Genomic DNA, 15,139 nt, shown 5'->3' on the forward strand with positions numbered 1-15,139 from the left:
TTCACTATCACTGTCTCTGATATGATTCTTATAGCTTATGTGATGTTCTTATGACAGTGTCTCTGCATAACAATATCTTTTAAAAACATTAATCCATAACATAACAATATCTTTAAAAACATTCATCCATAACTTTAGTCTGTGGCTCGATCTGAGTACCAAGTTTGATCTGAATATTATAATTAAATCTTCATATATATTCCTCTCACCCTCCATTTTCCTATATATCTTTCAAAATATGCTTTTCCTTAAAAGTTCTGCCTCTTCCAAGAGAAGCGATTACCTAGGGTCATCACTTTTCATAAACTTATCTCAAAGCAAACAAATCACACCTCTCCATATATTGCTGCTTTTTGAATGTTTGTCAATAAATACTGAGAAATAGAATTGTACCCCTTTCATGTAAGATGCAGTCACACCTATTGGGAAATCACAGGCTTTCATTAATAAGATTGTCCTGTTGCTAATCGCTGCTATTTGTTGCAGGTTCATTCTAAAGAAGCATACACATCTGGCAAATACCCTTAGCTGGATACTTTCAGCCTCCACTGCATCCGAATGGTCTCTCATAGTTGTGCCCATACAAGCCTGCACTTCTACCATCACCTATCTACCTGCCCGTACAGTTTGACTCACACCTGTGTTGCATCCCTTGTATTGCAGGAACACCATATGACATTCTTGCTTAGAATCCACATACCTCTATAAATAAGACCATACGACATTCTCCTTCCTGCCTCCCATGTACAAAGACACTATTGCGTACAACTTCCACAACCCAACAATATACGACTTATTACGAAGTAATTGGTAAATATTTGCTTGATATTAACAAAGACCGAGTGGTCAATATATACAAAATAATGAATGATGTTTCCTTAGGAAACAATCATAAAGAATAAAAACATTCTATTCTAGCGAATAGAAAACTAACAATTAACTACATGCAAACTAAATATTAGAAATATTCTAATATTTACAATAGATTACAAATAGATAACCATTAGATAATAATAGATGCTATTTATTATTGTAATACCCTCCCTTAATGATTAATCTATTTACAACACCAAGCTGTCCTTTGAATTTGACAAACTTATCAGAACCAAGAGGCTTGGTGAGAATCTTTGTAGTCTGATCTGCTGTAGAAACATACTACAAGTCTATTTTCCCATCTTCAACCATCGTACGTAGTGATAGTGAACATCCACATGCTTGGTTCTTTCATGGTAGATTGGATTGTGTGCTAATTTGATAATGCCTTCGTTATCAACAAACAAAGTGGTTGGTCTATTGGTGATATTTGCATATCCCCAAGCATCCGACAAAACCAAACAACTGCACATCCTGCCTTAAAAGCCCCTTTGTATTCAACCTCTGTGGAGGAGAGAGAAATTGCCTGCTGCTTCTTATTGGTCCATGGGATGACACTAGATCCCAAACCAAACACATCCAAAAGTTGAATTTTTATTGTTAACAGAGCCTGCCCAATCTGAATCTATGAACCCATTGAGTCTAGGATTAGAACTCTGAGAGTAAAGAAGTTCATAATCTGTAGCGCCCTTCACATAATGAAGCACATGTTTTGCTGCCATCGAATGATCAACCTTGGGAGATGTCATAAAGTGTGAGATGTAGTTGACTGCGAAGTTGATATTAGGCCTAGTAGTAGAGAGGTAGACGAGGTTGCTTACTAGTTGCCTATATGTAGTATCATTGACGGGAGGAGAATAAGACTTGGGTGATAACTTGAGATCTTTCTCCATGGGTGTAGATGTAGGCTTGTAATCTTGCATACGAAATTTGTCTAATAGAGCCCTGGGATATTTGGACTGAGAGATGAATATACTTGAAGACTATTGCCAAACCTGAACACCTAGGCAATAATGCATGGGCCCAAGGTTAGTCATATCAAAAGACTGGCATAAACTTTGTTTGATTCCTTGAATTAAAGATATTAAACTGTCAGCGATGATAAAATCATCCACATAAATAATCAAAAGGATGATGTCACAGTCAATAGTCTTGATGTACAAATTTGAGCTCTTCTGGAAGCCTTGATCATTGAGGTACTTAATAATTTTCATGTATCATGCCCTAGAGGCCTGCTTCAAGCCATAGAGAGCTTTCACTAATCTGAGAAACTGATGATCTTTACCGACAACCTTGAAACCATGAGGTTGCGTCATGTAGACTTCTTGTAGGTCACTATTTAGGAAAGCACTCTTGACATCCATCTGATGGATCTTCGAGCCAAATTGTGCTGCTATGTTTAGAACTAATCTGATTGTGCTCATCTTTGCAATAAGAGTAGAGGTCTTCTCATAATCTAATGCTAAGAAAAGCCCCTTGCAACTGAACGAGCTTCTTTCTTATCCAAAGTACCATTAGATTTTGTAAACCCATTTGCAGCCAATGGATTTCTTCCCTGGTGGAAGATTAGAAAGGACCCAGGTGTTATTCTTTAGCAGGCTCCAGTCTTCAGATTTCATGACTTGTTCCCATTTTGGAATTCTTTTAGCCTCCGAATATGTTTGAGGTGTTTGAGGTTCAAACCCATTGTGAACATTTGCCATGAGAGAAAACTTAACTGACTCTCGGAGCAATTCTCCCATCAATGAGCCCATCATCTCAAAAATCAACAAGTGTCTTAGCCCACCACTTAGGCCAGAGAGGAGAGTGACCAACATTAGTAGAAGGAGATGCTCTATGATCAAGTTCCTCGTTAGAAGAATTTGGATCAAACTCAGGTGAAACATCTACAAATCTGGGTGATCTTGTAGGAGAAGCTAGAGATGTTTGTACAAGGATCATTGGAGTTATAGGAGCTGCTAGAGCCCTCCCATCAGGTGGACCTAATGGAAGCCTAACTCCCAAATCATGAGCCTTCATAGGATGATTTTCAAGATTAGGAACAGGAGAAACAGGCATGAATAGTCCTCGCTACTCATCAAAGGCTACATCATGATTGTATAGAAGACGAGATGTCTTAGTGTCGATCAAGTGATAGTCTTTGTGAAAACTACTGTATCCATAAAATTGAGTTTTTGACTCTTGGCATCCAACTTGGTGCGTGACGCATCAGGGATCCAAACAAAAGCAAGAGAGCCAAAAATCGCCAGGTGGCTGATTCTGGGCTTGCGACCTGACCAGGCCTCTTCCAGAATCTTACCTTTGACCGCCACTGTAGGTGACCGGTTCAAAAGATAAATTGTAGTGTTTGTCTGCTTTTGCCCAAAACTTCTTCAGAACATGTCTGTGTTCAAGCATGGATCGAGCCATCTCGGTGATTGTTTTGTTCCGATGTTGAACTGCATTGTTTTGTTGTGGTGTGTGGTTAACTAACATTTGATATCATTAGTATCTAAGAATCTAGAGAATTCATTAGAACAAAATTCCCCCCACTGTATGACCTAAGAGTAATTATAGATTTCGCAGGCTCTTTTTCAACTAAAGATTTAAACTTCTAAAATACAATAAATGCATCTGATTTCTTTTGAAGAAAATATACCCACATTTTTCTATTGAAATCATGAACAAACAACAAGAAATACGTGGACCCAAGAACATAAATAGTGGCCATAGGGCCGTAGATATCGGCATGAACAAGCTGAAGTACTTGAGAAGCTCACCATGAATTGCCATTGGTGAAAGGTGTGCCATGTTACTTCCCAGCCTGACATGCATCACAAACTTCAAACTGTTCTAAATTTCTTGCGACCCAAGGACACACTCTTCCTGAGAAAGATAAGAGAGATAATGCACTTTTAAGTGCCCATATCGCTGATGCCAAAGTGTGCTAATAAAAGACCGCCAAGCAGCCATAGATAGAAACCAAGAATTACCAGAATCAATAAGTCTGAAAAGACCATGATCCTTAAGACCTGCTACACCAATAGATTGTCGCCCTATCAGTGATGGTACACTGATGTGAACTGAAGGTAATATCCAACTGTGGGGAATGTCACAACAACTAACTAACTGAGAGTAGATTAAGTTCCATCCTTGGAACGTAGTACACCAAAGAAAATGAGATTCCCCTCAGTAGACTGAATCTGAATGTTGCCTTTGCCGACAACAGTGTACTCTTTTCCGCCACCAAAAATAATAGAATATGAATAAGGCTGGTAGTTAGAGAACCAGTCTTAGCGGTGAGTGAAATGACGAGAGGTACTTGAATCAATATACCAAGCAAACAACTTCACATGATCTGCAGACCTTTTAGCCATGAAGGCATAAAAGGGGATTTCGTTGGCTCGGTGTGCTTTGCACTGTTTTCTTTGGGCTGCGAACTTGATTGCTTAGATTGTGCAGCTAAGGGTTTTCGACATTCAACCTTCATGTTACCATACTTGTGGCAATAGTTGCATTGAATGTTTTTTTTTCTTGTAGCCTTCTGAAGTTGGAGTAGAGAACTTTTGCTGAGAAGACTAGTGAGACTTGCCTTTATCCTTCTGAAAGGATTTAGCAGCAAAGGCTTTCTTTGTGGAGGTGGAGGTGGAACTGCTACTAGAGTGTTGTTTCTACCAATCTTGCTGAAACATAAGTGTGCAGAGATCTGTGAACTTCAAATCAACACCAGTAGAAGTGATGTTGAGAGTTTCAATAAAATGCTCGTAGGACTTGGACAAAATTTTGAGGGTTATGACCACAATGTCCTCTTCCTCCATCTTGTGTCCAATGGCAAGCAATTGATCATGGATATCCTGAATCCTATTCAGGTGTTCATGGAGCATTTTCTGCTCATCCATGATAATAGAAAACAGAGTGTTCTTGAGAAAGAAGGCTTTGCTTTTGTTTGATGTCTCATGAAGCTTCTTTAGATGCTCCCATATCTCGATAGTTGTTTTGTCGAATGAAATTTGAGGGAGTTGATCATCAGGTATGGATAATTTGAGAAGCATTACCACCTTCCGATTATTTAGGTCCCATATATTCTGATCAGTACCCCTTGCAGTCGAACACTTTGTAACACCCAGAACAATCTGATCACTATTTCGATAGTCCAAGATTGCTAGTATCCGTTGCTTCCATGTGCTGTAATTCTAACCATTGAATTTTGAATTGCCTTCGAGCAGAATATTAGTTAGAGTTTCCATAGCTGAGTTTTTAGTGAAAAAGCATGAAGATCTGTGAAGGCACATACTTTGAGGCAAAAAAATGGAAGACCCAAAAAATTGAAGAGTTACCCAAAAAAGAGCTCGAAAAACCATAAAATTATATTTTGTTGGTTTTCAGATCCGTTGGCTGAAAAATTGAGCCACTTGGAAAAATCTGATGACAACCTAGTTGAGCTCTCAAAAAACCCACCAAGAATCTGTAATCAGAAGAATATTTCGAGCCAAAATATAGGGTTTTCAAACAAAACCGTAGTCAGCGGCCATGGAAGGAAATAGATGCAAAAAAAGTAGTTGTTGGGCGTGGATCTTATAGAATATTATAAGATAGAATTTTAATAATAATTAGATAATACAATATTATTAAATAAATAATGATAATAAAGTTATATTAAAACTAATACTAAAATATAAATATAGGAAATAATGATTATTTAATCTATATTATCAATGAATAATTGCTATGATATTTTAAATTATTAAAAAATAATAAAATTTCAATAAGTAAATAAAGAAATAAAATTAAATACAAGAGACAATATTGTAGAAAGTATGTTAACTTTCTAAATAGAATTTAATAATAAATACAAACAAGTAAATAAATAATAGTGGGGACATTACATTCTGCCCATCATTTTTGCAACCATATCTATTGTTATGAATTGAAGTTTGGCATTTAGAAAGAATGAGAATTTAGATCAGCAATATATTCCTTGCGTGCAAAGTGTTGGACAAAATTCTCAGGTCAAGTAATCAGGAAGTTGAATTCAAAATTGCTAGGGATATTGCAGTTTGATCTCCCTTGGATAATCTACTCAACCTTCACCATCTTCTTGCTAACCTACTTGATCTCTCGATGGTGCCTATTAAATTTCAGACCTTACAAGTTTAGGGGTAGTTTTGTTGGCGATCTTGGAGTTATATACCAGTATGTTGTGTTATTCCACTCTCCATGGTTGCAATCATTCTCATTTTATTGCCATTGTTATCATTGTTGTCATTGTTTCCATGGTTATCCTGACTTCTGTAACTCATTAGCTAAACCAACTGATGCTATCATCTAGCCAAACCGTTTAAAATCTCCATGGTACTAAGCTTCTGCTCATCACGTCTACCACCTATATTTATTCAGAATTTGAAGTAAGAATCTCTCTCTTCTCCAATAAGTGATAAACTCTGTATTCTCTAGACTCGTGAAACAATTTTAGACATACTTTTCTCACAACCCTCCAGGCTGGCAAGGTTGCTCTGATTTGATTGTAAATGCATGGACCCAAATTGCTATGCAATTTTTTTCACTTCCCTTAATAATTAATTAATTGCCATTTGATCAACAGTTAACACGCTTGTTATTTGAAGAATTCTTGGTTGAGGCGTGCTATGCTTATTTTGGTAACATTGCCATTTATAACATTTGTAAAGTATTCATGGGACTCACTATTTGAAGTAAAAATTTATATGACAGTTTACATTGAGCAAGATACCAAGGTACAATATAATTTGAATGGCGATTTTTCTTTAATAAAGAGTATATGTTCAGGGCAATGAAAATGAATTTTTGATCTTTGAAGCAGTAGGAAAATACTTTAGACATAGTATAAAATTCTCTAAGTTCTAATTTTCACTACTTGAAATGTCAATTAACCATAACAACATATTATCTCCTTTTTGATGTTAAATCACTATATTCTCCCTCATATTGGGCTGCAGGAGTTTACCACCAAAGAAAATACCATTGCCCAACTATATATTGATGAGGCACCTAGGGATGTGAGTTTAATTGCCCAATTAGGTTGTTAACCTCTCATGCCAACATCAACCACCCTTATTACCTAACAAAGTGATAGAATACCTTCAAAGCCAATTTCCAACTGCATATGATGTGTTAAACATCTTAGAAATATTGACTCCTTGACTAAGATTCTGTAGGTCAAATAACTTGACCTGCTTTTTGTTCTCTTTTGCTTAGTTTTGAACAAAAACGATGGGTAGTAAAAATACTTATATTGCCACAACATCATGCAATAACTCATTGCCCAATTTTTGGTAGATTGGCGGTTGGATTTGAAAGTCACACTCACAACCACCCCACAAGTCTGAAATTACATACCAAACTGTTATTTTGTCTTTCTTGTAAATCTATGCAATGCTCTAATGATTTGTCTTGCCTGGAAGACTTAGCGAATTGCCCAATATTTTAGTCCAAGCCTGAAACCTGTATGCTTTCACCTGTAACCAACTAGGAGGATAGTTTACCACCAAAACTGAGTTCCCTTAGGGTTTTGATCCAACAAAAAGCTCCAGATCCACAATAGAGGAAATAAACCAAGCATACCAAACGGACTCCCAATTATTCTTTTTATATTTACCTTCCGAAGGGCTTTTCAACTTCTTTCTTAAAATAATTTATTAAAGCACATTTATAGAGTGACTTTCTTAATTTCCCTTCTAATTTCACTCAAATGACTATTTAATTTGTTAAATTTAAGCTATTAGTAAATATTATTTTATTGGGCAACTTTTAATTAATTAAACAAATTGATTCCTTGGTTCCCTAGAAGTTTCCTACTAGAATTAAACAGGCTAAATGGGTCATCTTTGACTTTACCTGAAAGGGGACACTATAAATTCCCAACATTTTAATTATAAATAGTGTATACTATATTTTAAGATGTATGCTTTCTATTATTTTTTACTTGAGGCTCATATATTGGGTGTAAAGATGATTGATATATTTCCGACTCTCTACAATGAATGCATATTAATGATACTCCTGGCAGCCTATGAAAATGGACAAGTATCTTTAACACTTTAAATGAGCTCTAACTTGGTTGTTTTGCCTTTTTTGGGTAAATGGTTCTGAGAATTTTTATCACAATTTGTTTGACCCACTATCATATAATTTGAACCTTGTTATCTATCCTTTTCTCCTTGGTTATTTGTCTATATACTATTTCTAATTCAATATTGTGTTTCTCTCATGTACACTATTGACGTCAATGCTACACCTTAATCTAGGTTCAAAGAGGAGAATTTAGTTATGTTTTACATTTTTCTAACTTGATAGATGATTTATATTAAGGGAGCTAGTTAATGCATTTTCCGCTTATATATTAAATTGAGTGTAAAACCAATTGGTGACTACAGGCCCCTTCTCATCTAAGGATGGCGACATCAAGAGGAAACAAAAGTTCTACTGAGGAAAATGCTCTTTCTTTGTTGGGCAATGCTTGTATGAGAATGGATCTCATCACAATACACGATATAATGATGGAAGCACAATATGAAGATGATAATGTTGGTGAGGTAATTGTTTTTCCTATTGCTCTAATTTAATTTTTCTTTACAATTTAGTAAATATCTAATATCAGTGTTAGATATGCCATTCTATGTAGTATTCTGAATCAGTTATCAATATTTTTTTTTCCATGATGCAAAAATATATGCGTATAGCCGTATACCTATTGCCCCTGTTTGAATTTTTGGTATGTTGGCTATATTTGAAACTGGGGGTTGCACATAAGAAATGAAGAAAACAGTTTCCTATACTCATAGATGATATTATCTTTTTCTTCCTTGTGTATTGTGTTTTGAAGTAACATAATTAGAAATGTAATTTCGCAATATTAATAAAATATGAATAATGAAAACGTGACCATACAATGTGGATGCATATTTGTTCCATCATGATTTGGGTTCATGAAATATTCTTTAATACTTTTGTAAGAAGCAAACAATTAGAGTTTGGACTGTGGTTACTATGTTTGAAAAAATTGATGCATTTGAGAGGCCAAAAAATTTTGGAAATCAGGTAAAATTCTATTTGAAAAATTTGAACTCAATCTGAGAATTTAGGTGGTTTAAAAAATGTAGAATTCAGCCATACTTGGATGGACTTGTGAAGTTGTCAATGATGTTTTGGACTTGCGTGCACCTTTAGTATGATTTATAATAAAATCCTTGAAAGAAAAATAATATCTCTCTCCATCAATTGCTTGTGTGATACGTTTGTCTATGTGAGTTTGTGACCATCCTAATGTGCAGGGAAGAACACTAGGTATCCAATTTGTTAAGTTTGTAGTTCAGTCAAATTGATATGATTGTGAGATTCATTATTGATGATAAATCATCTTTAGATAAATATTCTTATATATATATTGTAGATATATAATATACATAATAATATATATACATGTATATATATATATATATGTATATATATATATATGTATATATATGTATATGTATATATATATATGTATATATATGTATATGTATTATATGGTTATTTATATAATTAATATACTAACTAATGATGATTAACTATAGAGACATGTCTCCTCTCATATTTATGAGTCCTCAAATCTGCATTTGGAAAACATCAATTACAATGGCCATGTTATTACATTTGTAGAAATCGATCCACAAAACTCAACATGGTATCAAAGTAGATTCGAACCTCTGGAAATCTTAATACTTGTTTTCCCTTTTGAATGAACTCTTTATCTCATTAAGATCTGTGGTATTAAAGAAAGATTAAAGTCCCCAACATTAGAAGGATGACACATAAATATGCACAGAAAATGCTGAAAATATCAGGTCGTCTAAGTCATAGATCTTGGCGTGAGACTCTTGCACGAATCTTCAGATGTATGTATTCAATGTTGTTTTTTGTAGGAATAAAAAATTGTCACTAATGTTTAAAGATAGTTCAGGCTAGGCAGTAGCTCTCGCCAGATTCTGATGAGTAAACTAGGTGTCAAACCCCGATAAGAAGTTATCAGGGTTTGACATAGTTGTTGACATATCTAAAAATATCAATGTGGAAATAGAAACTTCAAACCTGATGCTAGAGCTCTTGGCAGGCTGCAGTTAACGAAAAAAGGTGGGGCTTCAGAGAAGTATCTCCCATTTTACCATATTGAGTAAATAAATAAATAAAACTGAATTCAATACCAGACATTCGCAATAAGTGATAGGCTTCATCAAAGACAATGAGCTTGGTTCTTATGATGACACTCATGGAATGAAAAAAAAAATTAACTATATGTGAAACTGGAATGAGCTGATGGTGCATACATAAACCATTAGTTGATGTACATTTTTGCAAGAAACATTGCCACAAAGACCAACCGCAACTGGTAGAAACATTAATCTGTGGTCTCAAATGTGTTGCTGACCAACTGTGGTAGTAAGAAGGGAGATTGGTGGAGTCAAACAAAATAATGTTGACACTAGACAAATCAGGGATAAGACTCAAAACAGAATACAAAGGCGACATCCACAAAGGTAGATCAAATAAGGTGATTGCAAAAAACGTTAAAGTGCAACAAACTTCAAAAATGGGGAGTCATTAGACCCCAAAGCATGTAGACATATAAGGAGGAAGTAATGACTTCCTAAGGCTTAGGCGGACATCGACAGTAATTTGGTCACACTATCATTTATAAATATATCTAGTTGTTCGTCATTATCTAATTGTATTACATTGACACTCGTAGACCGCTTTAGAGAGATATGAGAAGGGACATGAGTGCATAGTTATAAAGTGCTAGAGGCATCAAACTCTTAAATGGGTAATGAAGGTCCCACCATATACGTTGAGCAGATTCATAAGTGAATGTTCTATGAAACATAGGCCTCAAAAAGTAAATATTGAAATTGTATATATCCTTGGCAGGTCCTTTTGGATTGATCACATTGTAACATTAATAATGTGCAATAAAGGAGGGAAAAGTCATTTCCGCAACAATCACCTTCTAAGGGATTTGGTCAAAGCATAAAGACCATGTTGTATATGGGTTTCATACAAGGTAAAAAGAGGTATGCAAATTATTTCAAATTAGTTTCTATGAAAAGGATACACACACACACACATATCTATATTTATATATATATATATAATTTTATATATGTGGTAATATTATGTTGAAAATATAGATTAAACATATATAAATAGAAGACAGAATGTATATATGCATATATGTTCAATATATATATTTAAATTAGATATCTTGGAATAATGGGGATCATTCTCAAAGTAAGATTAGAGGGAATGGGGTTAGGTTATAATTATCTTTATTATATTGAAATGATCTTATTATGCATAATTATTATCCTTGGGTATTATTGTAATGGCCCTTGCCAATAGGCCACTAATAACCACTAATACAGAACTGTGAAATTTTCTCAAGCACTTGACATGCAAACTAAATACATTGCTGAAAGTAAAATGCTGAATAAAGGAAATTGTTGTGCAACAAATCTACTCAAATAACTGATGTAAAATAGTACCAATATATTCATTCAATGATAACCAAATGCTTTTACATATGATATGCAATTTTCAACTCAAAGCCTTAGTTACCAGATTCGTGAATTAGACCCTGGATTCGAATTCGGGTCCGATCCGGATCCGGATTCGCAAGTGGATCCGTGAGGATCTGGGCAGGGTCCGTGATCCTGCCTATGGATCCGTCAGGATCCGTGGCCCAAGGATCCTGATGGATCCATAGGCAGAATCAAGGATCTTGCTCATATCCTCAAGGATCCAAGCACGAATCCTGAGGATCCAGCACGAATCCATGGCAATACAAGGTCGGGAACAAAACCCAAAGGAAACCAACCTGAGGGTTAAAGGTGGAACAATGCTGATTATATCATTGTATTTCCCTCTATCTTTCTGCGGTGTAGTTCTGGTTACAAGATGGATCTCAGTAATCCTGTTGTGAACCCAATTACAGTTAGTTGTTGGTGCAAAACTTGGGTTGAAAGTTGAAACCCTATGTCTGAAAATTGAGAAAACTGTATGAAAAAACCTCCTCTATTAATTTTATATCTAAAAATTTCAAAAGATGAACACAAAATCTATGTTGCAGGATTTGGCAGGTTCCAAGGATGAACCTGCTTTTAAGAATTTTCATATGGGTCATATCTCAGGTATGTTTGACTCAATCTCTTTTGCCTCCTATGACTATGGATAGGATTTGGGAGAGGTCTCCTATCCACCCAAAGGCTAGTAGCCATAGGCCAATGAAGTTGTTTGATTACATACATAACATGAGATGAGTGTTGCAAACTGTTTAGAGTAAGGTGTACCACTAGATGGATGACACAGTTCCCCAGCTCTACCCTAATATTCTTAAGGTGTAGCCATTATCTTAGGGTCTCACCCTAGATATTAGCAAGGCAAATAAAAATATATTCAAAATAAAAAATTTCAGCACCCAAAGAAAAATCTTCTGTGCTGAAAGTGATGTTAAGTTCCATAGATTTTCTATCCATAAATGTTTGCAATTTCACATTCTCATTAGTGTTTCCTAGGACATAGGCAAAATGTAATTAGAAAAGAAAAAAATGACATTTTTCAACTTCTTCAAATGTGTACCCATCACCTTTGCCTGTGTAAAATTGACAATAAATAAAAAGGATGATAATATTCGTAAGATAAAGCTTTGATCTTGATTTCTAAATACAAAGAATGAATGCATGTAATAATTATTGATAAATTATGAAAACATAAAATCATGAATGTGAATGTTCTGATTTTTTTTATAATTATGAAAGTAGATAAATTATTAAGTATACTAGATTCATAGATGCATACTAGAATCATAGATTCATACTATGAAATAATTTCTCTTAGTTATATATATATACACGAATCCTCTACGAATCATTATTGGAAAAAAAAAATCTCGAATCCACGGATATGATTCGCGTGCCCGAATCGGATTCGTTTCACGAATCGGCAACTAAGCTCAAAGCATTACAACATAGCACATTACAAACAAACCCTTATTGGTTCAATGCAATCGAGAATTTCTTGCAACTACAAATTGAAATGAAAGAACTTGGATTGAGCAGATGTTGGAGACTGAATGCTAAAGACGAAATGATGAAAATGAAACTCCAACCTGCCCTCAGATTTGCTGACCGTACGACCTGCAGGTACAACTGTACATGTACGAACTAGTACGATACCTAGCAAAAATAGATACTGGGTTGAAAGGTGCCGAAAATGGTATAGAAATAATCGCCAAGCTCCAAGGAAAATTATCCCAGAAAATAAAAATCAAACTCCCAGCCAACAATTAGATATGAGCAAAAATGTATGTCCAGGTTGAAAATCAAACCTTGTTGGAAATGTCTAAATACCAAATAAGTCCAACTTGAAGTAGCTGAATACCACTTCCAAAGTGCAACCCTTCAAAGGATATTTCACCTCCTCAGTTATGCAAATCTTTAGGTGACTCCGTTCCTAATGATCAAATGACAATTTGTAGACCAAGATAGCACCACAAATGCTCAAAGAGAAAAGTTGTGTAAACTCAAGTCTTGGGATGTCCAAATGAGAGGCCAAGCACTCTATTTATTCACTTTTTGAAGAAGCCACTAAGAACTTCTAGAAGTATCCATAAAATATTCTTATGAAATCCCTTTGTAATGCACTTTTATATAAAAAGTAACTTCATAAAATAAAAAGTGCGACTCAACTAAAAATTTTAATATTTTGGCCCTGTATAACACATAAAATAAAACTATGATAAACCTCATCTCTCCAAGACCAAATAAGACCATCCAATCCCCAAATAATCATCAAAATGACTCTCACCAAAATCATCTGCCTACGAGAGTTCATGATAGGAAAATTCACTGAAAAATAACATGTCACTGAAAAGAGGACATGACAATTATAGTAGTCTCTTTCCTTTTATATTTCTATACGAGATATATACCTTGACCTCTTCCTCCAAGAATGCTCTTGTAGAAAATAAGAGGGAGATTGAGATTCAAAGGGAGTTTGTCATTTTAAGCAACCTTGAAAGAGAGGGAGTGGATAGAGGATATGATTTAGACAACTTTCTGTGATCTCGGTCATATTGTTTCAAAGGGAGTAAACCATGTTGAGATGGATTCTCTAGTGATTAATAAATTGTAGCAGTCAAGAGGACCATGATTCATGAATTTACCTTAGGTCTACATAATTTCAACATATGATATTCAACAAAGATATCAATTTGGAATACACAGATTGCAAGATGCACGCAATATAGGTTTAATCAAAAGATCAAACAAACACTTTTGCATGAACAAAAAATATTTGAGTTGTTGTGAGAGGTTAATGAAGATTTTAAGAATTCATTTGAACCATCTACAAGTCTCTCTTTGATAAATGAAACTCGGCGTATGAGTTGTAGATTCATTCATGTGGCACAATCATACTCAATCAAGATATTGGCGTATCATGGATAAGTTTAAGAAAAGGGAAGGACATGTTTGCTTCTACTGTTAATTTTAATGAATGTTTGGACCTTCAATGGATGAAAAGAGCAAGTTAGAACTTAGAAAGAATTTGATGTGATGCAAAAGTGTTCAACGATATAAGAGTGGGAATTTTACATTGTGGGGAGAATAATAACCAATGTTTCATTCCCACTTGAACCATCTTTAAAAAAGAGATGTTCTATTAACCTTCATGGGAAAATAAGTACATGCTATAAGAGTTATTTTTCATGATCTTTTCCTTTATGTCTAAGGATGTTCTTGCAGGAAAAGAAGGTTGGTACTTTACACATGCTACCAAATATTGTGCAAACTCAATCTTATGATAGTAGCTCCAAAGATGCTAATGATCAAGATGGATAAAGTGAGGCTCTTGAAGAAAATATCTTTGATGATTGAGGTTATGAGATTCTTCTACGTTAAGGGAGTATGACACTTCTTTTGAAGCAACGCGAGAGCTTATAAGATTGATACTCAGTGGGAGTCTAAAATACATGTATGTGACTGCATGATTTTGATGGGCCTACTTCTATATACATCATGAGTAAATAACAACTTATCATTGAAGGTTGAAAGATTAATATCAGATTTAGAGAGAGTCTGAGAGGCATCCTTGGGTAAAGAGAGTCTCAAAGGGAGTAACTACAGGACTTGACTTCCTAGGATCATTGTTTAAAGGGAGAAATCTTGAGATGCAATCCTTTGTGGATGATATCTTCTTTACAAGAAGTTCTATG

The 15,139-nt window shown here is 35.0% G+C and overlaps 1 protein-coding gene across 3 annotated transcripts in view; it reads left to right on the plus strand.

Moving 5' to 3' along the window:
* The window catches only part of LOC149575473 (serine/threonine-protein kinase BSK1-like), an 83,635-nt gene that overhangs the window by 12,443 nt on the left and 56,053 nt on the right, over window positions 1-15,139 (plus strand). For all 3 annotated transcript variants that reach the window (XM_089815220.1, XM_089815219.1, XM_089815221.1), the window contains exon 2: window positions 8,265-8,423. In XM_089815220.1, the coding sequence (XP_089671346.1) occupies window positions 8,265-8,423 (159 nt within the window). The remainder of the gene's footprint in view (window positions 1-8,264; window positions 8,424-15,139) is intronic.

This window comes from Cupressus sempervirens, chromosome 2 (genome assembly GCF_028749045.1).
Source record: "Cupressus sempervirens isolate cs-2001-9-10 chromosome 2, ASM2874904v1, whole genome shotgun sequence".
Lineage (NCBI taxonomy): Eukaryota > Viridiplantae > Streptophyta > Pinopsida > Cupressales > Cupressaceae > Cupressus > Cupressus sempervirens.